Source organism: Capra hircus, chromosome 19 (genome assembly GCF_001704415.2).
Source record: "Capra hircus breed San Clemente chromosome 19, ASM170441v1, whole genome shotgun sequence".
NCBI lineage: Eukaryota > Metazoa > Chordata > Mammalia > Artiodactyla > Bovidae > Capra > Capra hircus.
In genome coordinates this window covers 33,221,920-33,249,003 of record NC_030826.1, presented here as the reverse complement: position 1 = coordinate 33,249,003, position 27,084 = coordinate 33,221,920, and the positions used below count along the sequence as shown (strand labels likewise).

At 45.3% G+C, this 27,084-nt stretch overlaps 1 protein-coding gene across 1 annotated transcript in view; it reads left to right on the top strand.

The window, feature by feature from the left end:
* The window catches only part of LOC102188626 (cytospin-B), a 113,990-nt gene that overhangs the window by 66,685 nt on the left and 20,221 nt on the right, over positions 1 to 27,084 (top strand). Inside the window, exons 6-10 of the mRNA XM_018064004.1 lie at positions 967 to 1,112; positions 2,087 to 2,187; positions 4,048 to 4,129; positions 7,953 to 8,109; positions 9,564 to 9,666. Of these exons, the coding sequence (XP_017919493.1) occupies positions 967 to 1,112; positions 2,087 to 2,187; positions 4,048 to 4,129; positions 7,953 to 8,109; positions 9,564 to 9,666 (589 nt within the window). The remainder of the gene's footprint in view (positions 1 to 966; positions 1,113 to 2,086; positions 2,188 to 4,047; positions 4,130 to 7,952; positions 8,110 to 9,563; positions 9,667 to 27,084) is intronic.

Sequence of the window (27,084 nt, the reverse complement as noted above, 5' to 3'; positions counted from 1 at the left end):
CTAAATGACAGTCCGTGAGTCTGTGCTCCAGCTTGGAGACCACAGGGAAGACTGGCCACGATTATGCAGGAGAGCTCAGGAGAACCACTGCCCCACAGGGAGTTGCAATATTGTTCCAGAGCATGGTTACCGTTCCTGGTGCTAGGGGTGGGATGGTTCATGTGTGAGTCAGGACTCATGTTCCTGGAGATGGCAGCCTTGTGGGTTTAAGCAGAAGGGGCTTGCAGGATTGCTGGGGGCCCCTCTGGAGAAACAGACCCAGGCCTAGCCTCCAGAAACAACTCTGGAAGTTACCACACACACAGCTGGGTTTCTAGGAGAGTGGCTGCCTCCCCTGAATGGGAACCTGACACCAGGAAGCTGCCGGCCGGTCCGAAGCTGCCACCAGTTTCCAGCAGTGGGAGCACCTTGTCTCTGCTTCCGTCCATCTCAGCGTAGTGAATGCCCTGTGCCCTGCCTCTCGTCCACAACTCAGGAGTCTACATCTGGCCCAGTCTTCCTGGCCAGTAGGGTCTAAGCCCTTATCTGAGATCTTCCCTGCAGGGGGTGGGCTCCTGAGGTGTCATCTTTCCAGCCTCTGTGCATCAGGTGGGGGTTGGAATTCATACAACTCACCAACCTGTTGTATCCACCGTGGACAGTAAGATAACTATTTCATGATAAATAACAGTTGTTTTTTTATATATTTATAGTTTACAGAGTAGACATAAATCCTTTTCATTTAGAGCTCACATCAAGTCACTCCATATATAAAAATGCTATCTCTGGCCATTCCTGAGAAAATGTCTCTGATAAAAATTGAGTGGTTATTTCCTGGAGATGCAAAGCTAATGCAGAGATCAGGATTTTCAGTTTGGGTTTCTCCTCCAGACTCATTCTTCTCTGCGTTGGCTGTTTTCATCTGTGTCCTTCCCCGAATGGGTACATCCTCCAGCTTTTCAACCTGATTTACTCTTTGCCGTGCAGACCAGTGAAGGAAGAGCCCGAGCCCTCGGAGGCAGACGCTCCTGGCCGGTGGCCCAGCACCTACATGAACAGGACTCCTCCAACACCTTCAGAGTCTGCAACCACCGTGAAGTCCCTCATCAAGTCATTTGACTTGGGACGACCAGGTATTGTGTCATTTTGTTTGATAAGCAAAACTCAAATTCAGACCATAGCCTCATGGATCCAGCCTGTCTCTGCTGCTCTGGCCCCACATTGGTGCAACCAGGGGTCCCTTCTCAGACTATCCACGTGCAGACATGGTGTGCAGTGCTCGCTGAGGCTGCATGAGACGACAGAGGGGAGTTGGCTCTTCTCTCCTCCCAAACTTCCCTTCAGCTCCTGCCGCACCCCTTTCCTTTTCTTCCTCTCTGTCCATTAAATCCAGGTCACCGCTGGTTGCCTTTTTACCATCTCATGAGGATTAGCAGGGTTGGCCAGAGGCTTGTCTCCTGGGAAAGGAGGCTCTGGTTCCATGCATTGGGCTGTCTGGCTGGCGCCTAATACAATCTGTCATTCCTGATTGTGGGATATTCCCAGCTTTTCCTGGAAATGTCTCCCTGACCCACAGCTCACTTTTGTTTGCCATTATCTGCATATGAGAAAAACGGATCTCTACATTGTCTACCCTGAATTTTCATGAGCACTGTTCTTAGAAGGAACCTGTATCCAAAACAAACTGTATGTCTTCCCTTGATTGCATCAAATATGCTCATTGTACCAGGGGCCAGAGTAACAGCCAGTCCTAGGACGTTGTGTCTGCTGAAACAGTTTGCAGCTGAATTGGATTAAGATGAGCCTGCCGAGACAGGATAATACGAAGGCCCAGTGACATTTGATTGTGAAAGTGGAAAAGGAAAGAACAGTGTGGTTTGTCTAAGAGTGTCTTCTTGCCCGTGGCTGCCTGGTTACCTGTACATTCTCCTGCTCCTCGTGTGTCCTTGACTAAGACCAGCCCCCATCTAGTTAACCCCTGACTCACTCCCCAGTTCAGCATGAGTCTAGACCAGAAGAGGGTGAAAGAGCATCAACAAGGCAGGAAGTATTATTTGCTGTTTCGAACTGGAACAGCCTAGAAACATCCTGTCTCTTTTCTTGGCAGGTGGAGCTGGGCAGAATATTTCTGTCCACAAGAGCCCCCGCAGTCCCCTGAGTGGGATCCCTGTGAGGACGCCCCCAGCTGCCGCTGTTTCTCCAATGCAGGTATTGGTGCCCATAGGGTGCAGGTGGGAGCCTGTGTCACGTAGTTACCCAGGCAACAAAAGGGTACCCAGTTCATTTATTTTTTGAGGTACATTGATCATCTCTTTTGTTTATTTATTTATTAATTTTTGCCATGCCACGTGGCATGTGGGATCTTAGTTCCCTGACCAGGAGGGAACCCAGGCCCCCTGCAGTGGAAGTGATGAGTCTTAGCCACTGGACTGCCAGGGAAGTTTCTGAATATTGTTTTTAATAGGCCTAAAATAATAATAATGAAGCTTTCATCAAAAATTCTGCTCCAGTGCCTGGTGAGGGTCTGAGAGAGACGCTGTAAGCATCATACAGTTTTGTTGATGCCTCTTTCTTGGTTTTCCATAAGATGACACTGTCAAAGTTTTCAGTTAAGTGAAGATTGTGTTTTTTATACTAGAGTGGACATTGATCTTTTTCTCAAATAATTTTTTTTTTAATGCCCAGAGAGAGTGCTTGCAATTTATAAATTCTTAAGGGTTCACTGCATTAACCCTGTGTTGTGTTTGCCATCTCCTAAAGGTCTCAGACCAAAACTCCCTGGTATTTCTAAGACCAGGGCTTTTGATGTCACTAGCAGCACTCAGGGTTCTGCCTCTATGGAGCTGAGGTTGATGTACTTGTCAACAAGCTCTGTTGTCTGACATCCTTGGTAGTACGTCTGTTGTTTGGGATCTCTTATGCTTTAAAAGAAAAATTTTATTTTATTTTTTTACTTTTTCATCCTTGAAGGTAATTTCTACCACCTTCTATGTAAAACCAAATACAAGTTATTTATTTTTTATGATAATCATTGTTTATTTAATACAAGTAAAAGAGGTCATGCTTCATTTTCACTTATTTGTATTGAGCTATAACAAAAGTTTGCTGGTAGATGTTTAACAACTGGCTGTTTAGGAGAAAGAGCCCTGATCTGTGGCGTTTGCCAGTTTCTCTGATGTCAGTGTTCCCATCATTGCCGATTTCTTTATCCACTCATCTGTTAATAGACATTAAGGTTGTTGCCACATCTTGGCTAATGTGAATACTGTTACAGTGAACATGGGTGTGCAAATATCCCTTCAAGACCCTGTTTTGTGTTCCTTGGGTAACCACCCAGAAGTGATATTGCTGGATCACATGGTAGTTCTGTTTTTATGTTTTTGAGCAACCTTCCTGCTGTTTTCCATATCACCTGCCTGGTTTTACATTCCCACCAACAGTACACAAGTGTTCTGATTTCTCACATCCTCACCAATGCTTGTTTTTTCTATGGTTGTTTTCTGCAATGACCATCCTCACAGGGGTGAGGTGATACCTCATTGTGGTTTTGATTTGCATTTTCCTAATGACTAGTGATATGGAACATCTTTGCATGTGCCTGTTGGCATTAAAAAAACAGTATGTTTACACACGTCCTTGAATATACATAGAATATTCCAGGAAGATGTTCACAGATGTGATGAGTAATAGTTGCCCCTGGGGAGAAGGGGGTGATGGGAGCGAAAGGGAGACTGTGCTTTCACTCCGTGTCCTTTCTGTTCCTTTTGAGGATCCTGCCAATTGCGTCTCAGCCCACTCCCATATTCTTGCCTGGAGCATCCCAAGGACAGAGGAGCCTGGCAGGCTGCCGTCCATGGGGTCACAAAGATTCGGACATGACTGAGCAACTGAGCAAGCTTGCATGCATGCACTTTAGTTGCATTTATTACCTGTCCAGTTAAAGCAGTTGTTTTAAAAGGCACCCCCTGGTGATTCTAATGAGCTTGAGAACTGTTGTATGTACACACACAAGCACATACACACACCACTTGTTCCTGGTGTGACCGGTGTGATGCCTTTTGGTTTCAGAGACATTCTGCCTTCAGCGGTACTCGGCCGGCCAGCAAAGGAGTGACTCAACGCTTGGATCTCCCAGACCTTCCCCTCTCAGGTAAATCACTGTAGCACATTATTGGCCAGAGACATATTAATACATCTTTTGTTACCCAAATGTTATTGACCACAGTGTTTCAGTATTCACTTACATAACAAATTGCCTGCTACGGGCGATTTTCTGTGAAAATCCCCTGGTCACTAAAGAGTTAAATAGAAAGTGCTTTTGACTTATGTGTTGTAAGGTGAACTTTTCTTCTCTCCTTTGCATGAAACTGAGCTTAGAAGAAGAATCAGGGGCGTTTGTTGCAAATGATTCAAACTCTGAATATGTGTATTTATGGCCGTGAGATCCCAGCTGTGTCCTGCTGGCTACAGGGTGCCTGAGTCTGGGAGAAATGTCAGGCTCTGGAGGTCTTTTGCTTGTTTTATTAAATCTAAAGAGCATATCTCATCTTTAAAAGTAATTATTTTGAGAAAAAACTCTTATCTTCAGAGCTATTGCTCCCACAATTCCTAATATATGCCTGAGATCTTTGAGTGTAGACCTTTTTCTGTTGCTATCCTAAATTTTTAAATTTTAAAAATTTAAATCCCCATGATGAAGCACCGCTGTGTCAGCAGGCCTCACGTGTCCCATTTTTGCTCCTTCTGCACCTGCCATGCCAATGGCTGATGTGAGGGAGCCATGGAGCGGGGACTGGGGCAGACAGCATGGACTTGAACCTTGGCCCCACCACTTAACAATCTGGCTCTGGCCTGGTAATCCCAGCCCCCGGTGCTGTGGTTCCCTCGTCTCTGAGACAGAAGTCCTGTGGTCCGCCTCTGGGATGGGTTGGAGGATTGAGTGAACCCAGCCAGGCTGGTGCCAGAGCCTCAGAGGGACTGACTTTTGCCACCTGCCAGAGCCCCAAGACCTTGCGCGGGGTTGCCATCGTATAGAATGTGCACTGAGAGACGGATACATGTGTGTGAGGTCACTGCTGTGAAGAAACACAGAAAGAACACTGACTATCTGGCTCTTCATGCATGGAAAAAGGAGTTGTTGTTCAGTCGCTAAGTCGTGTCCGGCTCTTTTGATCCCATGGACTGCAGCACGCCAAGCTTCCCTGTCCTTCACCATCTCCCAGAGTTTGCTCAAACTCATGTCCATTGAGTCGATGGTGTCATCCAACCATCTCGTCCTCTGTTGCCCCCTTCTCCTCCTGCCCTCAATCTTTCCCAGCATCAGGATCTTTTTCAATGAGTCAGATCTTCGCATCAGCTGGTCAAAGTATCCCTCAGCTTCAGCACCAGTCCTTCCAATGAATATTCAGGGTTGATTTCCTTTAGGATTGACTTATTTGATCTCGTTGTAATCCAGGGAAGAAGGAGAGGAAGCCAGAAACCTAGACCACATAGAGAGAAATCCTTTATTTCTAAGTGTAAAACAGTTTCTGTGACACTGAATAAAAAAGGAAACCCACTCTTCTCATTTTTGATCATTTTCGAGCACAGATTTATCCGTAAAACGGTTGCTTCTGTGACTGTAAACTCTTGAACCTCACCAACTTATTTTTTTCCCTTCTGAATTTTGTTTTCTTTTTTCTTGGATTTAATAAGATTTTATTTTAGCCTTAGATAAACACTGACATTGAGAATTTAAAGATGACCTTGGCCCTTTCCTTGCATTTTACAAGTGAGAGGCTCAGGCCCTAAAGAGCGTAATCAATTTACAAGAGCCGCACATTGCTTGTGAGGAGCTCAAGGACAGGAAGGACTTTCCCTGACTCTTGTGCCACGTTGCCTTCTGGTGATGAGGCTGGTGATCACTCCGATTAGCAACTTCATAAAGAAGTGTGCATGGTTCATATAGGACTTTGGGTTGTCATAATGACTCCCAGGAAGAGGGGAGTGGTGGCCAGAGACCATGGGTAGTCCAGAGTCAGAGGAGTAAGGAGTCCAGAGGGGGCATCCATGTTGAGTTCTTCACGCTTGCTACATACCATGAAGTAGGAATAACTCAGTTATAAGCTCAGTGCTGCCTGTGTTATTTTTTTTTTATTGTGATAAAATATCTGTGGCTTCTCAGATGGCTCAGTGGTAAAGAATCCGCCTGCCAATGCAGGAGATGTGGGTTCAATCCCTGGGTCAGCAAGATCCCCAGAGGAGGGCATGGTAACCCACTCTAGTATTCTTGCTGGGAAATCCCATGGACAGAGGAGCCTGGTGGGCTACCATCCATGAGTTTGCAAAGAGTGGGACACTACTGAGGGACTATACACACATACATAAACACACACAAAATACCTGTAACATGAGGTTTACCATCTGAACTGTTTTTAAGTGCGTTAGGTGATCTTTTATTGTTAGTATTGACATCTCTGTTCCTCCAGCTTTAGAATTTCCCTTTTGGAGAAACTGTTCTTTTCATTTACAAGATAAATACTGACACTGAGATTGGCCGGAAGTAGTAACTCATCCTCAGCTCCCCTCTTTCTCTCCTCCCTGCCCCCACCCTGCAGGCACCTTGTCCACTTGCAAGATTGTTTACTTGGCTCGGAAAGGCCCGCACCCTGGAAATGGCCTGCTTTCCAGCCAGCTGTGCAGCGTCATGTCCCTAGAAGCTGCAGGACCAGGGTTAATGCACTGTTTTTTGTTGTTCCCTTTAGTGATGTAAATGCTGTGATTCTCTGCTCTTCCCAGCTCATTAGCCACACTCCCAACCTGACCACCATAATTGATGCTAATAGCTATACAAGTGTTGTTTTCCCCACTGTTTATGGCGTCGAAGGAGGGGACCGCGGGCTCGGCCTGGTCGCTGGCTGCTTGTGGCATCGAGCAGGTGACCAGGTTCCCACTCCCGAGTCATCTGTATGTCCAGCTAGACAGTTGCAGGAGTCTTCTCCTGATCTATACCTCAGTGGTCCTCTAGGAAATAGCCTCAAGGGGGTTCAGCCTGTTTCCTTAGCTATTTTGCCTCAGACTACAGTGACAGCAGAGACGAGCCTCAGAAGAAATGTTCTCACTGATTCCTAGAGAGCCAGGGCCTGTGGCTGGCATGGCATCCTGTCCTGTGAAGTGGGCCTCATTTTTGGTGCCCAGCGTTTCTACCTGATGACCTACCAGGCATCTTCCTGTCACACCCTCCCCCAAGTGCCCATCAGTAGAACATGGGCTTTTCCTGGGGACAGGCTGGTCTGGTGGCCCTGACCCTGTATACCTGCGGAGGCTCTTAGGAGCAGGGCCTCTGGTCAGTGTGCTGCTGGTGCCATCCTGAAGCTCAGAGTGACTGTTGAACAAGGGCAGCTTGGCATTGGTCCCTGTGGATCATGGAGCTGGTCCTGCCTGGAGAGTCCTTTCTAGAAAACACCGTGTCCCTATTCGCATTTTTATCACCCAGCCTAGAACATGTTGTGTGTGTATCTCTATCCGAATCTGGGGCGTGGTAAAGAACCAGCCCTCCAACAATGCAGGAGACAAGAGACGTGGGTTCAATTCCTGGGTCGGGAAGATCCCCTGGAGGAGGGCATGCAACCCACTCCCATATTATTGCCTGGAGAATCCCGTGGACAGAGCCGCCTGGTGGGCTACAGTCTGTGGGGTCGCGCAGAGTCGGACACGGCTGACGTGACCTAGCAAATGGAGATGATTTCCAGAGCTGTCTCGGTTTCAGGTGTGCCACACAGTGATTCAGTATCTGTTGTGTGTTCTTTCATACAATTTTAGAGGAGTGTAGCTGGTGTACAGTATGTGTGCTGGTTTCAGGTGTGCTGCACAGTGACTTGGTGCCTGTTGTGTGCTTGTACACAACACTGACGTGAGGACTGAGTGTACTGGACAGTGTGACCTTTTGGGTCTCTCCTCCTCCAGGACCAGTAATCATATTGTTGTCCCCACAGATCTCCTGAAGGGAAGAGCTGAGGACCTGAAGCCAAACCCTTATCTCCGCAAGAGCCCCTCTCTCGAGTCCCTGAGCAGACCCCCTTCTCTGGCCTTCGGGGGCTCCAGGCTGCTGGGCACCTCCCCTGGGGGCTGGAAGCCGCAGAGCAAACTCAGGTACCCATCAGAGTCTGTACCTCTCACCTTTGCAGCACCACACCAGCTATTCTGGCAATTTGTAAGGCTCCGGCCAGAAGTATCTTCCTTCTGTCCTTTCACGCTTCTCCTCCTTGGTCCACCCTCCCCTGAGGTTGCAGCCCACTCCTGGTGGCACAGACACCCCCTTTTCGGCCTGTGCTGTCTGACCTCCATTTGTATTTAATTCCCTGCTGCACACTGTGTGTGCTTTTGCCTCACTTGGGCTGTAATTTAGTGGACAGCAAATACTTCATCCTGACGCTTGGATCGCTCTTAGCCCCTCGTGTTGTGCTGCACAGAGCCACTCACTCAGTAAATATTTACGAATAGGCAGGTGGATAAATGCACAAAATTGGCTACTTGAGGAGTAATGGCTTTTTAACAAACATTAGAACTACCATTATGAGTATTAGAAAAGGGTTTTATAAAAGCCTGAACACCTCAGTTCAGCCATTGTCAAATCTTTGGGTGTGGTCTGTTTCTGGACCCAAATAGATGAAGTCATATCTTTCAGAGGTTTAATTTAAAGCCCCAGTTGTTACGTTTCTGTCTTGTTTATATGCAGGGGATTTAAATAATCAAAACAGGTTTTCAGGACCAGAATTAGTGCTATCCCAAAATTATTTTTTCTGCACCAGAAATGCATACAAACAGACTATGTGTATTTTTCCATGCTATTTATATTATACCTTCATCATAAAAGGTTAGATTAGTGAGGTTAGTTTATTATTTCAATTTTATATTCATGTCATTGAGATGAGCCAATAATAGAATAGAAATTTACTTTGGTAATTTTTGTATTTATTATTGCAGTCATGTCTATTTTCTTCTTTTTTTTTTTTAAGAAAACTGGTAAATGTTTCGTTTATTGAGACACTCTTTTCTAAGCCTTCATTTTAGTCTTCCCTAATTTGTCATGCCTAGAAATTTGGCTCTCAGTGATGAATTAAGACCAGGCATAGTGAACACTTGCAAAGTCACAATAACTTCATTGTTAATGGTGACGCTGACCATATAAACTCCATTCCCATCACCTCCCATAAGCAACTAGTCTGGGGTTTTTAAAATGCTCTTCCAGTATTCCTTGTATATATTACTGTAGAAATAGGTTGTAGCTTCGTAACATGTACTGTTTTCTATAGGTTTTTTTAATTTAAATGATGCTATACTTAATAAATAAAAGGCTAGAAGGATAGAGCAGCAGATGGATTAAAAAAAAAAAAAACCCTCACAAGACTCCTGAAAGCCAGGAAGCACAGTTCCCTTTCTGCTTTATACCGTGAAATGTAATAAAAACGTGCTGTTAATGGGACTGGTGGGCGATTTCTTTAGAGTCTCATTGGACAGACCTCGACTTTTGCTTTTCTCATCTAGTTAGTTATTTTCTGTGTATTTGTGGACTCTAAACGTCAACATCTCCGCTTTCTAACTAGTGTGGAAAGAAGAGACCCTCTGGCGGCCCTGGCCCGGGAATACGGCGGCTCCAAGCGCAACGCTCTCCTCAGGTGGTGCCAGAGGAAGACAGAGGGCTACGCGGTAAGGCCGGGGGCCGTCAGCGTCCAGCAGACTTGGGCAGGCAGCGGCCTGTGTCCTGCATGTGCGTTGGCCTGGGCAGGCCCATGTGACTGTTGGTGTCAGCTCTGTTCTCCCAGGTGGGGCTGCTGGCAGGTGGGGGCGGGGTAGGACCCCAAGGACCCATCACAACTTCCAGCAGACGTGATCTCACTGTGGGCCTGCGTCCCCTAGGACAGCCTTTTTATTTGCTCAGAGGCTGAGTAAACCCCCAACAGCGCTCCCGACTGGCTGCTCCGCCCAAGGAGGCAGCTTTCACTAAATAATCTTCAAAAGATGGTGCCTTTTTCTGATTGACACAAAGGCCCCACATGGTAGGCCTTCAGTCTCTTCTGAAGTTAGGAGTTGCTCATATTTAGTTGGAGAGTTTCTGTTTTTGTTTTCTGTGGAGGTTGAACACAGAAGGAATACTTGATATAAGTTTGGTTTTTTATAATGAAATGTCATATACAAAGATAAAAGTGTGTAAATCATAGTTTATCGAATGACTGTGGACGTGAAAACCCAGAGTCATGTCTAGGAGCGGAGCACGGCTGGGCCCACACCACTCATGTGACTTTCCCGTCATAGCCTCCATGACCTCCACAAGTGACTCTGTCCCTAGTTCTGTTTCTGCTGGTTTTCTGTAAAACTTAGGATCCCTAAATACCATATCTATTTTGTCTGCATTTGAACTTTAAAGAAATGGAATTAAAACCTGTAGTATTTCCATCTTTGCTTTTAAATTGTTGAGATTTACCTGTGCTGTTGCCTATGAGTATGGTTTATTCGTTTCCTTCTCTGATAGTAACCTATGGTATGATCACATCATTGTTTACTTACCCATTCTTGTTGTCAGTGGACAGGTGAGTGACTTCCAGTCTGGGGCTCTTGCATATCTGGTATGTTCTGTTGGTATGTTCTGGTAACGCCTCTCAGAACCCATGTGTCCATTCCTTCTGGGTCTACACCTAGAAGTGGACCAGGTGGGCCACAGGATGTACGTGTGTTCTAGTGTGGTAGATCGTGCCAGACAGATTTCCCAAGCAATTGTACAGTGCTGTCGCCCACCAATGACTTGGGTGATTTATGTTTTCTCTACTTTCTCCGTAGCACTTGCTGCTGTTGGTTTTGTTGCTCCCAGTCACTGGGGCATGTGTGACAAGAGGTCTCACTCAGGCTGTGGCTTACTTTCCCTGCTGGCAGATGAGGTCAGGCTCCTCTCTTGTGCTCCTTGGACGTCCCCGCTGTCTTTCCTTGGATGCCTGCTCAAGCCTTTGCCCATTTTTAGAATAAGATTGTCTTTCTTTGCTTGTTGCTTTCATGGATTCTTTACACATTCTGCACACAAGTCCTTAGTCAAATAGACAATATCATTTCCCAGGGTGGTTGAATTTTCACTCTTCCTTTAAACACAGTTCTTCATTTTAATTAAGTCCAATTTATTAGTCTCTTCTCTGATGATTAGTGCATTTTGTTTCTGTTTAAGAAATCTTTGTTCCACAGTCATTACACATCATTCTATGTTTTCTTCTGAAAGTTGGACTGTTTTACCTTCCTGTTAATTAGGTGTCCTCTTTAAAACTGCTACCTCCTTCATTCTCCTTATTCAGGCTCAGCCCCCTCCCCCACATCTTTACCCTGTTTTTCTACAAATACTGAAACTGTTGGCACCATGATACTCCTTTCCCAATGTCCAGCTTTGAGGACCAAGAAGACTGGGCCTCAGCTGAGAGTCAGCCCAGAGGGCCAGGCAAGAGCCAGGTTCTCTGTGCAGCAGTAGTCAAGTGTCTCTAGTTCAGACTGTACCCAAGAAAAAAGTGGCCCATATCTGAGTCTCTTCATTTTCTGTTAAAAATGTAAAGAAAAAATCAGGGTCATGACCAACAATAGAGGCCCCCCAGGTACAAACATGCTTCTGGCCCGTCGTTCTCTTGGCTCCTCTGTCACTCTCTGCATCCGCCTTTTCTCAAGGTTCAGATACCCTGCAAAGGCAGGTAGGTGCCTGAGTGACAGCATCCCCGCCAGGACAGGAGTCGGGGATGAAAGCTGGCTACGGGAGGTTTCAGGGTGAGGGAAGTGGGCCTGGTGACCAAAGAGGAAGCTGGGTAGGACTCATCAGCCAGGCACAAGGTCTGACGGCAGTGAGCCCCACGAAGTCCTGGGGGTCAGCGGCACTATCACTTCTTGCTTTACAGAAATGAGTGAGGGATGTGCTGGAATGGTTATGAAAAGAAAATTAAAAATTCCAGAAGGAATCGGCCCTTGAATGCAGAAGGTCATTGAAATTAGGTCACAAGAGGGTTAGACAAGATATTTCCAATCCTGAGAGTGAGAATGGTGTTTCTTGCTGTCTTTCTTTCTTTCCCTTTGTTTTCTTTTGTGAACATCTTGAACTTGTTTTCAAAGCATCTCACATTGGATGAAGCCCAAACTTATTTTGCCTGAAGAGTATCTTTCATTCATTGTTAAATCTCTGTAAACTTAGAGAGAAATGCAAATCATGTGTCTGATTTATCTACTCTTCAAAAAATATCCCCTGTCTAGACCTGTTTGTCTAAGACAGCCCTCCAAAGCTTGTTCTCTCCTACTTGGGAAGCCAGAATTAAACTGTGGAAAACTCAAAACGGTTCAAAAACCATCTTTTGAAAAAACGATAACCATGTAATTTTGACTGAAAATAGTTTCTTTTTACCAAAGTATAGTGTGATAGGTTAGATCAGAATCCTCCTTATATTAATTCAGTGGGTTTTTATCGAGATGCCAGGTTGGTGCCACATAATATTTAACTGCTGGGAAGTCATCCATGAATGAAACAGGTGATACCTCTGCTCCTGTGGAAACTACATTCTCGTGGGGATGACAATTAATTAAAATTTAAATATGAAATATGTACCAGATTGGAAGATGGAATGTGCTAGGGAGAAAACATAAAGCCAGGAAAGAGGATTGGGAATGTCAGGTGTGGGGGTGCAGTCTTAACAGGAAGGTGGGAGAGGTGATGGTTCAGCTCACCTGGAGAAGGTGAGGACTTGTGTTTATCTCACACCAGGCTCAAAAGGGCATGGCCTTAGAGATGTCTCAGTTGGAGTTTAAGTAACTGCAGGTGGCTGCTCTGTACAGCAGCACCGAAGGTTAGATGAGCAGGCATGGGTCACCCCACGTGAAGTCGGGCAGTAAACAGGCCTGCACTGTGGGGAGGGGTCTGCACAGAGCCACTCTTATCAAAAGGACACCCTTCTAGACAGTCCACTCAACTCAGATTCCTTTGGGCCTTTTTGGAAAAAGCCAGACTCCAGGAAGGCTCCATAGGCTCCTCCCCACAGGTCTGGTGCTGGCCATGCCTTCAGCTGCATCCCCACCCCACTCCTACCCATGGAACCCCCAGTCTCTGTCTCTTCATCTGCTTTCCCTTCCCTCTCAGGGGTGTGACATCTCTAAGGTCATTACCAGGAAGCCTTCTAAAGGAGCAGAAACTGAGATGGTGGATAAAAGAGCAGACTTCTAAGAATGATGCCCAGTGCCCCTCACCCTATGGACTTGCTCCCAAGTGTGGCAAAGGGGCGATCACCCAGGTAGACCTAACACATAAACTTGTAAAAGTCGAATCTCCTCTGAAGCATAATGACCCACACACTTGGTGGATTTGAAGGTGAAAGCGACATGTGAGGAGGAGCTGACGGCCAGAGAGGAAACCGGGACTTCCCAGCATAAAGCCTTGGAGCACCAAGGTCCTGTGACACCCAGGAAGTGCCGAGGGGCCCCCAGCAGTTGTGAAGTGAACAGGCTAGTCCTTCTCTGCCTGTCCTGATGCCCTCAGATCTCAGCCAGGCTGAGGGTGTGCAGCTTGCTGGGCCTTCTGCTGGGCCTCAGCCAAGGGACCTTGACCTGAAACAACGATGAGTGCGTGGTCTTGGGGCACCCCTCCAACCCGCCAGGAAGCATGATGAGGACCAGCCACCCTGCCCTCCGCAGGCAGCACCTTGGCTGTGCTCCCAGACCCTGGACTATGTGGCCCACACTGGCGAGTCAATCCAGGTCATACAGCAACATCACGAGTCCACCTGTGAGTGGATTCCCTCCCATGGCCTCCAGGGCGGAGTCTAGCCAGACTGACACCTGGACATCTGACGTGAACAACCGGGCGGGGCTCCCCGGACTTCTGACCCACCAGTCACCAGCCAACAATTAGTGGGTGTCGTGCACACTGCCGGATTTACAGCAACAGAATTCTAGTCAAGCGAAGTTAGTGGGGTCTGGAGGTAACAGAGAGAGCCCCCGAGTCTCCCTTAGGTCAGATTGTTTGCTTTTCCTATGATCAGCCAGGGACAGGCTTTGCTTCTTCGGGTCATTAATGTACCACTCATTGTTCCTATTCCTGTGTTTCTGCCTGCAGCACACTGGTTCCCTGAGGCTCAGGCGTGACTTTCCCATTCGAGGTTTCTCAGTGCTGCCGGGGCCTCTGCCTGTGGGGTCCCGAGTCCTTAGGTCTGGTCGGGGTCAGGCACAGCACTTTATAAATGCTCCTGGTGATGAATGTGTAGTTGGCACTGAGCACCCAGGCGGGGTGGCAGAATTCTAAAATGCACTGTGATCTCTGCTCCCTGGCATTTCTCCCACAGTCACACTGTGTTCATGGTAAAAGGCATTCGACAGCATAGTTAAAAGTTGCTGGTAAATTGGCCCTAGAACAGGAAGGGAGATTACCTGTGTGGGCCTAACCCCATCACATTATGGCCGCTGCTGGGTTGAGATGGGAGGGGAACCTGGGGAAAGGAGCTGAGAACAGCCTCTAGTTGCTGATGGCCAACAAGGAAATGGGGAACTTGGCCTTACAGATGTAGAAACTTGTCTCCAACTTGGACAGACCTGCAGGCAGATTCATCCCAGAGCTGCCAGGTGATGCTCAGCTGACAGTGGATTTCAGCCTTGGGGAACCCTGAGCTGAGAACCGGCTACACTGGCTGACCTCTGACCTTCAGGAACTGTGAGGTCACAAACAGGTCACTGGGCCCCGGAATTTGTTACACAGCAAAAGAAAACTAATACAATGACAGAAAGCAGTAAAAATGCCTGGCTATTCCTAGCCAGACTGTTTTCAAATTATGTTTCCCGTAAGGGTGAATTGGGTATCATTTTACGTATTTCCTTCTACGTCAATACTGCTCTAATGTTTTGACACTTGAAGTCTGAGGCCTTTAAAACTTTTAAACTCAGCCTGTTAAAACTTGCTGTGTCCTGCCTATGTCCTTGACCAGATAAATCACCAGTGTCAGCCTCCCAGTCAAGGTGCCACCCATGGAATATACCCTTTAACACAGAAACTGTGTCTATTAGTATTTATTTCAAGGAAATAGTCATGGATGCCTATGAAGATACCATTTCAAGAAAATTTATCATGTTTTATTCATTTAAAATTATTTTTAAAGAACTGGAAGTAATACAAATATCTAATAATAGGGTAATCAAATGAATTTCGGTATGTGTGTACAGTGTAATATAATATAACCCTTAAAAGTCATACTTTGAACAAATATATTTTAAAACAGTGGGGAAAAATGTACCCAGTGCATTAAGTCAAAAATCAAATTTTAAAACACTGTCTAGTATGATTCCAATTCTGTAAAAAGAAGTTTATACAAATGTTAACAGTGGTTATCTCTAAGAGAATACTTAAAATCTATTCATCCTTTCTTATAATATTTTCATTTTCTGCTGTGAATGTGTAAATCTTTAAAAGAAAAAGTTATTTTTAAAATTGCATCTTTTTAAAGAAAGAAGGGTTTCCCAGGTGGCTCAGTGGTAAAGAACCTGCCTACCAATGTAGAAGACCCAGGAGAAGCGTGTTTGATCCCTGGGTCAGGTAGATCCCCTGGAGAAGGAAATGGCAACCCACTTCAGTGTTCTTGCCTGGAAAAATCCCATGGACAGAGGAGCCTAGCAGGCCACAGGCCATGGAGTCGCAAAGAGTTGGACACAACTGAGCACACAGCTGCATCAATGGAAAGAAGCCACATGCAAAAATCTACTTATTATATGTATGAAATGTCCAGAGTAGGGAGATTCATAGAGTCAGAAAGTGGAGTAGTGGTTCCCAGGGAGTTGGGGGAAGCGTTACTGAACCGAACTTGGTTCCACTTGCCTGTAGAGGCAGACAGTCTGCTGACACCGGGTTGTGGTGAAGGAAAGTCCAATGTTTATCTGCAGGGCACCAAGCAGGGAGAAAGGCTTCCCTGATAGCTTAGTTGGTAAACAACCCACCTACAACACAGGAGACCCCAGTTCAGTTCCTGGGTCGGGAAGATCCACTGGAGAAGGGATAGGCTACCCACTCCAGCATTCTTGGGCTTCCCTTGTAGCTCAGCTGGTAAAGAATCCTCCTGGAATTCGGGAGACCTGGGTTCGATCCTTGAGTTGGGAAGATACCCTGGAGAAGGGAAAGGCTACGCACTCCAGTGTTCTGGCCTGGAGAATTCCATGGACTCTGTAATCCATGGAGCCACAAAGAGTCGGACACGGCTGAGAAACTCTCAGTTTCAAGCAGGGAGAATAGGCATTTCATGCTCGAAAGGCCCAAACTCCTCCCCATGACTTTCAGGGAAGAATTTTTAAAGATGAAGAGAGGGGAAGGGTGAGGGGTGTGTATTAGCTCCTGCACATCCTTCCTGTGGGCGGGAGATGAGGTAACAAGTGGTGTTTCAGGAATGTTAATCGTCCACCTTCTGGTTCCAGCCAGTCTAGGGTCTCGTGCTCGGGGTTAGCCTGTCGTTACTGTCCTCCACCTGGGCCAGGGTCTTATTTCTGCAGAACAACTCAAAGATACACGTCAGAGTGTTCTGTATGCCCCTTGGGAGGAACTTGCACTCTTGTTTTATTGTTGAACTATTGTTCTTGACCCCTTGTCTTTTCTTTCCACATTCTCTCACTTCCCTAATAAATAACTGCTTGAATCTGCTCTTTGGAACTCAGGAAAAGCCTGGGAGACTAAAGCCTTTTTCTACAAATAAGCAGGGGACAAACGGAAGGACTTTTGTGCCCAGGAAGTCTCCATGGGGCCCTGCTCGTTTCAGTCCCCCCTCTTCTTCGGTAAATTTCTCTGTCCTGAGGGGAACCGGGCAGGACAGGGAAGGGAATAGAGTTTTAGATAGAGGGGTTGATGATAAACTCTGCAGGGGAGCTTGATCTTAGGGGGAATCCAGTTTCAGAGGGAGTGACAGAGTTTCTTTTGCAGGTGATGAAAATGTTCTGGAATTAGGCAGTGGTTATACAACCATGTAAGTGAATGAATAAGCTTCCGAATCACATTTTATAAGGGCAAAATTTATGGTGTGTGAGTTATATCCAATAAAGCTCTCATTTTTTTTTAGAAAAGGCAGTTAGGAGAGCTTCCGTAGAGAGATGAAGGAGATCGTGGATGAAGGGTTGGTGGGGGTGGTAGAAAATAGTACCTAGATGATAAATGTTATCAAACTATAACTTTAAACGATACAACTTTAATATACCACGTATTACTGTGTATGCTAGGAAATGGTTGGAAAGTAAAATGGAGAGATGCAAGGTATTGGTCTTCTAGTTTTATTTAGGAGGTGGGATTCAAGGTGTTCACTTCATTGTGATGATTCATAACTCGAATGTGTCTTTTGTGTTGATCGTTGTGTTGTAACATACAGTTTGGGGGTGAAGTCTGAGGAAGAATGCCATAAAAATGTTTCATAGACAATGATTAAACCAGATCCTTTCTGAGAAAAACACAATGTAGAAGAACAGAGCACCTAAGAAATGGTAGTACAGAGAATGGGCTGGAAGGGCCTTCAGGGTTGGGTTCTGTTCTTATTTCTCAGTGCCATTTCAGAGCTATGTGATGGTTAACAATTTGATTTAAAAAAAAAACAAAACCTACATCTTTTAAAAACCAACATAAACTTGAAAGATTGATAAAAACGTTTTTCAGAAAAATGGCTGCTTCTCCCTAACCCTGAATTGCACATACTATAACTTAGAATTTACTCATTTTGGCCTGTCCTGTCCTGTTTTTTCACATTTTATCTAATCAAAGCCCTTGCCATTTGGAATGGTGATAGTGTAGTAGGTCTAATCCTTTTACACTGAGTAACATTAAGTCTTGATCATGTAAGTCTAGATCAGTGGTCAGCCAACCATGGCCCAGGGGCCAACTCAGGCCCACCATGGGGTTTTGTGGATAAAGATTTACAGGCACAGGATCACAGGCTCATTCATTTACATGTTGCTGGTTCTGTGCTGTAACTGCAGGAAAAAGCCCTTCACAAGAAAGGTCGGCTGACCCCTCCCTTAGATAAAGGTGTACATATAGATACTTAGATAAAGAGTATCCCCCATTATTCAAATTATACTTGGCTCTTGCCTTTCAGATAGCAAGAAGCCTGTGTTCAGATGGCAAGAGGCTTACTCAAAGATGTGTCTGAATCTGTGGAGTTCCTGGTTTTGTACTGCAGGAATTGAGACAGCAAGGAGATAGCTGTGCTGTCACGAAGGCACAGACATCTTTGAACCTGGTGTTTTATTGTTTTTTTAATTGGAAAGTGGAAGTGAAAGTGTTAAGTTGCTCAGTTATGTCCGACTCTTTGCAACCCAATGAACTGTAGCCCACCAGGCTTCTCTGTCCATGAAATTTTCCAGGCAAGAGTACTGGAGTTGCCATTTCCTTCTCCAAGGGATCTTCCTGACCTGGGGATTGAACCCATGTCTCCCACATTGCAGGCAGATTCTTCACTGTTCAAGCCATCAAGAAAACCCATTTTTAATTGAAGGATAATTGCTTTACGATATTGTGCTGGTTTTCTGCAACACATCAACATGAATCAGCCATAGGTATACATGTATCCCCTCTGTTTTGAGCCTCTCTCCTTCCTCCCCTGCAATCCCACCCCTCTAGGTTATCACAGAGCACCAGGTTGAGCTCCCTGCGTCATATAGCAAATTCCCACCAGCTATCTGTTTTACATATGATAATGTATCTGTTTCAGTGCTATTCTCTCAATTTGTCCCACCATCCCCTTCCCCTGCGGTGTCCACAAGTCCTTTTTCTACATCTGCCTCTCTATTCCTTCCCTGCAGATAGGTTCAAATTTTCCAGATTCCATATTTACGTGTTAATATACAGTATTTGTTTTTCTCTTTCTGACTTACTCCATTCTGTGTAACAGGCTCTAGGTTCAATCCACCTCACTAGAACAGGTTCAAATTAGTTAACCTCTTAGCCAGCAACTACGTATTCTTCTATGTTAAAGAAAAAAGCAGTCTTCCTGTTGTCCTAAACAAACCTTAATTTGTCTTTGGAAAGAACACCCACGTTGCTGGCAAAGTGTTTTTCTGTCTCTGGTTCCCAGACAAGCACCAGCGCATGCCTGACCAATAGCGAGCAGTCTGTGATCCATCAGGCCATTTGGAGCTCTGCTGGTTGTTTTCTTTTTTGAGACAGGTCTCTTGAGAGCTACAGGCACGATTCAGAGAATGTATGATGCTTTGACTTATTTATGTCATTAAAGTGGCTCCTTTCCTGATTTCATTATAAAGATCGATCCCCAGTAGAAAACCAGTGCCGTTATTGGCCTGTGCTCTGTGGAGGCCTCTTTTCATCTGCTGTCTCACTTCTGCTGCTGTTTATGAAACACTGTGGTTTGTGAAGACACTTTTTTACGTTTTCAAAAATCTTAACTACAGTTGGTTTACAATAGTGTGTTAGTTTCAGATGTAGAGCTTCAGATTCCTTGCCATTACAGGTCATACAAGATATTAAATATAGTTGCATTGCTATACAGTAGATCTTCATTGTTTATTTTATATATAGTGGTGTATATCTATTAATCCCAAACTCCTAATTTATTACCTCCACTTTCCCCTTCAGTAATCCTAAATTTGTTTTGTCTATGAGTCTCTTTCTGTTTTGTAAATAAGATCACTTGTATAATTATTTTTAGGTTCCACATATATATGATACTTATTTTTTTCTCTCTCTCTGACTCACTTCACTTAGTATGATAATCTCTAGGCTCATCCATGTTGCTACAAGTGGCATTATTTCATTATTTTCTATGGCTGAGTAGTATTCCATTGTGGGATTTCTCCGGTGGCTCAGCAGTAAAAAAAAATCTGCCTGCAATGCAGGAGATGTGGGTTAGATCTCTGAGTCAGGAAGATCCCCTGGAGGAGGGCATGGCAACCCACTCCAGTGTTCTTGCCTATTGAATCCCAGGACAGAGGAGCCTGGCAGGCTGCAGTCCATGGGGACACAAAGATTTGGATATAGCTAAAGTGACTGAGCACACACTCAAAGTATTCCAACACACACAATGAAGTACCATACATAGATAGATGTAATATATATATATTTATATATAAATATAAACAAGTAAAATATATACATATATATATTCATATGTAATGTAATATATATATAGAGAGAGATATTTAAGTTGCTTCCTTGTCTTGGCAATTGTAAATAATACTGCTGTGAACGTTGGGGTGCATATGTCTTTTTGAATTAGAGGTTTCATCTTTTCTGGGTGTGTGCCCAGGAGTGGGATTGCTGTATCACATGGTAAATCTATTTTTAGTTTTTCAAGGAGCCTCTGTACTGTTTTCCATAGTGGCTGCACCAGTTTTCATTCCCACCAGCTGTGTAGAAGAGTTCCCATTTCTCCACACCCTCTCTAGCATTTGTTGTTTGTAGACTTCTGATAATGGCCATTCTGACCAGTGTGAGGTGGAACCCTGTTATGGATTTGACTTGCATTACTCTAGTAATTTAGCATCTTTTCATGGCCTGTTGACCATTTGCGTGTCTCTGTGTCTCTTTCAGTTTCTATGTAGTCATCACTAATTCAGCCCCAACCCTCGTGGAGATCCCCTTAGGTCCTACTTGTGAGGGGTTCCACCCATTTCCCACCAAGGGGTCTCCACTGAGTCCTCGGCTGCCTCCTTCCCGGCTTGTCCTCGCTCCTGTGTCATACGCCTGACTGTTATATTTCTGTCTCTCCTTTTTTAATTTTTTTTGACCTTCAGGTTCCCATATCCTTTTTTTTTTTTTTTCCTTTTTTTGGTTCCTCCAGTATCTTCTGAGCAGAAGTTCGTGGAAGGTAAAATTTCGTCACCTTGATTCTGCACATTACTCTGACACTTGGTGATTTCATTGGGTATAAAATTTTAGTTCTGGGCATAAGTGGGGATTCAGCATCTGGAATTCCCAGCCTCTTCTGCCGGTCTGGTTCTCTCTGCTACCAACTCTTGCTGTACAGAAAGATGGAAAGGTGATGGGGAGGTGCTTACTGTGTGTGGGGCCATGGGAAGGGAATGTCCACTGTCTTGTTATTGGTCACAATGTTGGCGTCTCAACATTTTTCATTATTTGGTGGTATTAGTTGATTTTCTAGAGTTTTGAAGCAGACCATTGCAAGAAAATGATATTTTTCCTTTCTTTTTAATATTCATACCTTTTGTACCTTTTTGGTTTTATTCACTTGTAGAAGTTCAGGAAATGTTGACTAATAGTGTTAACAGTGGATAGTTTTGTTTTCCTTGCAAAATGAGTAGTATCTCGCCCTTAAATATGACTTTTGTGTTATTTCCTGATAAACACCATCCATTAAAGGAAGCCTAGTCCTGAGGTTATTACCAAGAGGTTTTTCTTTCGTTAATCCAGAAAAAGATAAGAATTGTTTCAAATTCCTTTTTGGCATTTGTTGAGCAATAAATATATCAGATGTTTTTCTCTTTCAACCCATTTATGTAATTTACATAAATATATTATGTAACAGGTGTCCTAGTGAGGACACATTCTTGTATTCCTGGGGGTAAAACTCCAGCGTGGCCAAGGGTGTCTGGTATTTATTCATATGGTATATTCCTGGGGGAAGTTTCTGCCTGATATGAAGCATAGTGTGTTCTGTACTCTATTCAAAAGGACATTTGTCTTATTGCTTAGTTTAGGCATAGATGAAGTTTTGTGTTAATAAGACCTGGTTTAAAATGTTAACAGGCACTTACATGTACACATCACAAATGCAGTAGACCAGCTCAGCATTCCCAGAGGCCATAGGCTGAGGGACCCACATCCTGCCCGTTCCAACCTTCTGCGTTCCTACAAAATGCAGGAGAAAGAGAGGGGACAGAAGGAGGTGGGCTTTGGGGGATAGCATTCAAAGATGCTTAGAACCTCCCCCTGTGAGTTGGCAGTCTTAATGGCTTTACAGGATCATTGGAACGAAAGGCCTGTGTTCATACATCACCAGGGCATATCTCCATACATGTAGAAATGTCAGGTGTCCTACCAGCTTCAGGAAGCAAGAGCAGGATTTTCAGAATAGTGAAAAAATGTTTCTTTCTTTCTTCTCCCCGGGAGCCATCATCCTGCTGGGTGGGGAAAGGAGGGTGCTTCTCAGGATCCAATATACCAGCAGCTGGTGGGGCCACACGACACCACCAGACACCAAAAGCCATTAACCTGCCTTCAGTGAGAGCTGAGGCCCGGATGCCTGGATGTTGCCGCTCTTCCCTCTCTGTCCCCCAGGGCTGCTCGTAAGTCTGTTTAGACAATAACAGTCCCCAGTGACTCTGTGCTGAGTATTTTTTCCGTTCTTTTATTCATGAAATGTTCATCTGGAAAACACTCTAGCCACAAGAAGCTTATGATTTTGGAGACTGAATTCAGTCTTCTTGGGGTGGGAGGTAAGATGTGGTTCAAGATTGTTTGTCAAGCATAAATTAAACTTGGTCTTAGAATGAAATTCCTCAAACAAGTTGTTTAGTTATTATGGTTGTTTTTTTTTTTTTTTTTTGGTAAGCATATCCAAAAATACACAAGTTCCATTTTCCCTTTGAAAAACAATGGTTTTCTTTTTCCCCTTACTAAAAATATTCTGTTTAGAGTACTAGAGCATCATAGGATGGACAGAATCACATTGTTCCCTGAAACCTTGTGGATTCTTTTACAGATGTGTGGAGAAGTCACTCATATGTTATGGGGTGGGTATGGGAGGGAATAAGATAAAGGTCTCTGAGGGCAGATTGGCAGAATCCATCGTGGTTTATTCCATGTGTGTGCAGAGTGATAGCAAAAGGCTGGAAACAGCCTCAGCATCTGTTGTGTTCATCCACATCGTAGGAAAGAACAGAGCTGAGAATGAGTTGGTGTGTAGTGAGTATCGCACGTGTGGTAGACATTGTTCTGTATGCTTACATGTCTCGACTGCAATCCCATGAGATATCTCTTCCAAATCCTTTTTAAGGATTTGGAAACCAAGGTGCAGAGAAGTTGCCTAATTGCTTACAATCATGCCACTAGTAAGTGATGGGCTTCTGGCTTCAGAATGCACTGTCTTAGTTTCTACACTGTAACTGTTTCTCCCTATGTGGTGTGAGGACCTGTCTCTGGATCTTGGTGAGTAGGGAAAAAATCAGGATTTGGAACTGTCCACAGCATGCTATACTTGCCTAAAAGGAGGGGGAATAAACCTTCACATTTGTGTGGTACAGGGCAGTGCTGTCCAGGAAAACTCTTGAGTTGGTGGGATTATTCTAGATCTATGCCAGCGAGCACTTTACCCACTCACCAGTCATGGTTCCTGAGCAGTTAAAAGGTGGCTAATGTGGCTGAGAACCTGAATCTTAAACTTTATTTAATTTTAAATAATTTAAGTAGCTACCGTGGCTACTGTCTATCGTGTCAAATGATGCAGGAAGGAACAGACATGGGAGCTGGTGAGAGATCATTTTATCTTATAGTTTTCAATTTCTAGAAAGAGCTTCTGCATAAACTTTTGTTGGAAGAGCAGATTCCATAGCCAGTCATTTCAAAACCATGAATATAGGGACTTCCCTTTCGGCTCAGTGGTAAAGAATCCGCAGGCCAATGCAGGCAACTTGGGTTCAATCCCTGATCCAGGAAGATCCCACATGCCACAGAGCAGCTAGGACCATGCACCCCAACTAATTGAGCTTGTGCCCAAGGGCCTGTACTCCGTAACAAGAGAAGCCACCACCATGGGAAGCCGGTGCACCGCAACTCGAGAGCAGCCCCTGCTCACTGTAACTAGAGACAGCCTGTGCACAGCAATGAAGACCCAGCACAGCCAGAAATAAATTACTCAGTAAACAAAATAAATATAATCTAACCTAATCTAAGCTAGTTATTTGGAAGGTGGGGAAACTGAAAGACTAAGAAGTTGAGTCATTTGTCTCAAGTCCCAGTCACACAGCTGCTGTAGTGACAGAGAAAGACCTGGGCCTCAGAGCTGCTCGCAACTTGGGTTCGTTTTTCCTCCTTGGAGTCATTTATGTTTTGGTTTGCCAAGGTCCCTGTTCAGTCTGATTTTCAGTCACAAAAGAAAACAAGAGCTAGACTTTTGTCTCCAGTGTTCCCAGAACCACAGGGGGATCCTGTCCATGACTTGCTGGTTCTGTGTAGTCCAGCCACCAGGGGCTGCCCCCATGTGACCCCAGATCACAGCATGTCTGCCCCGCCTGTTCTACTGAACGTGGTGAACCTTTTGAGCTATGGACCACACTTCGTTGTGTGTGTGTCCCGTGGCACTCAACACACAGAGGGGCTCAGTGAGCATTTGCTGTCATTAGACTTCAGACTGTGGGCTGAGCTCCCCTTCCAGTCTGGAAACTTGACCCATGAGTGCAGATGGTTCATGATGGGAACACATGCATAGTGAAGCATACAGCTTGTTGAAATGGCAGAGTTTGCTTCCAAACCCAGAATCAGGCTCCAGAGCCTGGTCTCTGAAACACTGTACTATTCTGCTTCTCTTTGTTGAGGGTTGGAAGGACATATAAGATTTTGAGCAATATCCTAGGCACCAGGAAACCATTTCTGTAACTTGTCCTTTGTGGATAAGCTCTCAGCTAGAGGCATGGGGTTTAGGGGTGCAGACAGATGACAGAGCCTGGTAAAGGGGCGATTGGACCATTCTAGGATGAATGGAGCCACCAGAGCTACAAATAACCATCTCCCTTAGAAAGAGTAGGCCAAGATGAGTGAAATTAATGAAAATGAGGTGATCAACTCAGGAGAGAGTCACTAGAGCACTGGAAAGGAAAAGTGCTTTTACAGAGACCCTGAGCATGGGCTGGGCCTGGGGATGGGACATGGCAGGGAATTGTTTCAGAGCCAAGCTGAGGGGTAGAGGAAAGACCTAGCAGGAGCTGGAAGCAGATGAACTAGTGCCCCGTGATGTGCTGGGGTGTGGCGAGAGGGGCCACTGTCTTGTGGGGCGGAATGGGGCCACCTGTCATGATGCCACGGTCAGAGAACCTCAGGGAGGGAAGTCATGGGTGGGGACACTCTAGCACTTGTTCAATGAGAAAGGAGGAAGCAAGAAAGAAAGGCTCCAACCGTGCTTCTGATGTGTCAGTATCCTTTCAGCACTGTCTCCAGGGGGAAGTGGTGCATATCTGCCTACACATCCCTGGAGACACAGCAGCCCTCTTGTCATCAGAAAGCCCTCATCCTCAGATGGTCCTGTTCTCTTTCCCCTGTAACTTACCCTTGGTTCTTGCCATGTAAGTCAAAGAGCGTTCTTGCTAGACCTGCTGCTCTGAGCTACTCTGTCGCAGATCTTAAGCCCTCAGTTCTTTATGAATCTATCTGCTTGTTATTCTCTGTGTCTCCTGGATTTCAGCTAAGTCAGTGATGACATAGAGAAGTCCAGGGCCAACCTTCTAGGTTGACGTTTATCTAGTAATTGGTGAAAAGTATGATTATCTAGAACTTACTGAGTGTAGCAGACATATTGAAAAGCAGAATGGCTGTGTTTTCCCACAAGCTTCCTAGGAATATATTCAGGTCAGAAAACTGAGTTATAGATTTTTTTATTAAGGTTTTCAAAAGGAAAGTTTATTTAGCTTAATTGGTAGGCAACTGGGGTATCGCCAGTTCCCCATTCTGAACAGTAATAGTACAGTAAACATTCTTGTAGGTATGTCTTTGAGCAGATAGATGCGTGACTATTCCCTCTAGAAAAGTTGCCTAGAAGTGAAATGACTTGATCAAATCATATTTGCATTTAGCAAAGTGCTTCCAGTTGCCTTCCTGAAAGTCTATACCAGTTTGTATTCCTTTCAGCCCATGTGGGCTTCCCTGGTGGCTCAGACAGTAAAGAATCCACCTGCAATGCAGGAGATCCCGGTTTGATTCCTGGGTTAGGAAGATCCCCAGAGAAGGGATGGGCTTCAGTATTCATGGGCTTCTCTGGTGGCTCAGACAGTAAAGAATCCACCTGCAATGTGGGAGACCTGGGTTCAATCCCTGGGTCGGGAAGATCCCTTGGAGGAGGGCATGGCAACCCACTCCAGTATTCTGGCCTGGAGAATCCCATGAACAGAGGGGAGCCTGGCAGGCTACAGTCCATGGGGTCTCAAAGAGTCAGACATGACTGAGTGACTAAGCACACACATCAGCCCATCAGCCCATATAGGATTATACCCACTTCCCCACATCTTTGTTGACTCTGTGAATTAACCATCTATTTCACTTTTGCCAATTTAATGAAAAGTTTCTATTTTCTGATGAGACTGAAGCCCTCTTCATGTGTTTGTGACTGGTTGTATCTCCGGGTATTAGTCATTTACTATGTGTATGCAAGTATCTTTTTTTTTTTAATGTGTGTCACAGAGAAACTTAACTTTATGTAGCCAGTTCTTTTATGCTCATTGCATTTTGTGCCTTGGCTGGCTGTTTCCCCAGGATGACAAACCTGTTCATCTGTATCCTCATGTTTGATGCTGGCTTATAAACTTAGCCATCTGATTAGATAGACTTATCTCCAGGCAGCTGATCCCTGAGAGAAGGGACATTCACGAGGTGATCCATGGTCACGGCTCTCTGTGGGGAACAGTTTCTGTCATGGTGCAGAGCTGGTGCTGGATGGGGAGGGGTCACGGCCGCCCTCCCGAGATGAGGACACACTGATAGGAGTGGGTACCCGAGACAGCGACCTTCCGTGCGATGGGGACTCAGAAAGGAAGGGTGTACAGAGAGTGTTCTCTGTGGTCCACGGGTGCGTCTGTGCGAGTCCATGGCAAGGACTGCACATGTGCAGGGCCAGGCCACTTGAAGGTCACCGGGTAGCCTGGGATTGGACTGGCTTCTGGAATGGGAGGCGTGGGTAGGTGCAGATGTGCGTCCAGGCAGGGAGCAAGGTCCCGTTCAGAGAGGGCATGCAGGCCGCCTTTGTGGCAATTTCCCCTCCCCTACCCCTGCATGTGCACATGCTCTTCTGTAGTTTTCTCACCAGATCTTCAAAGGAAGCTCTGTCTCCCCAGGGCTCTTCCTACCCAAGCTGCGCCTTGCTGAGGAATGAGCTACTTTAATCCTCAATGATCTATAAATTGTTACACACTCCCTCCCCCCCACAAAAA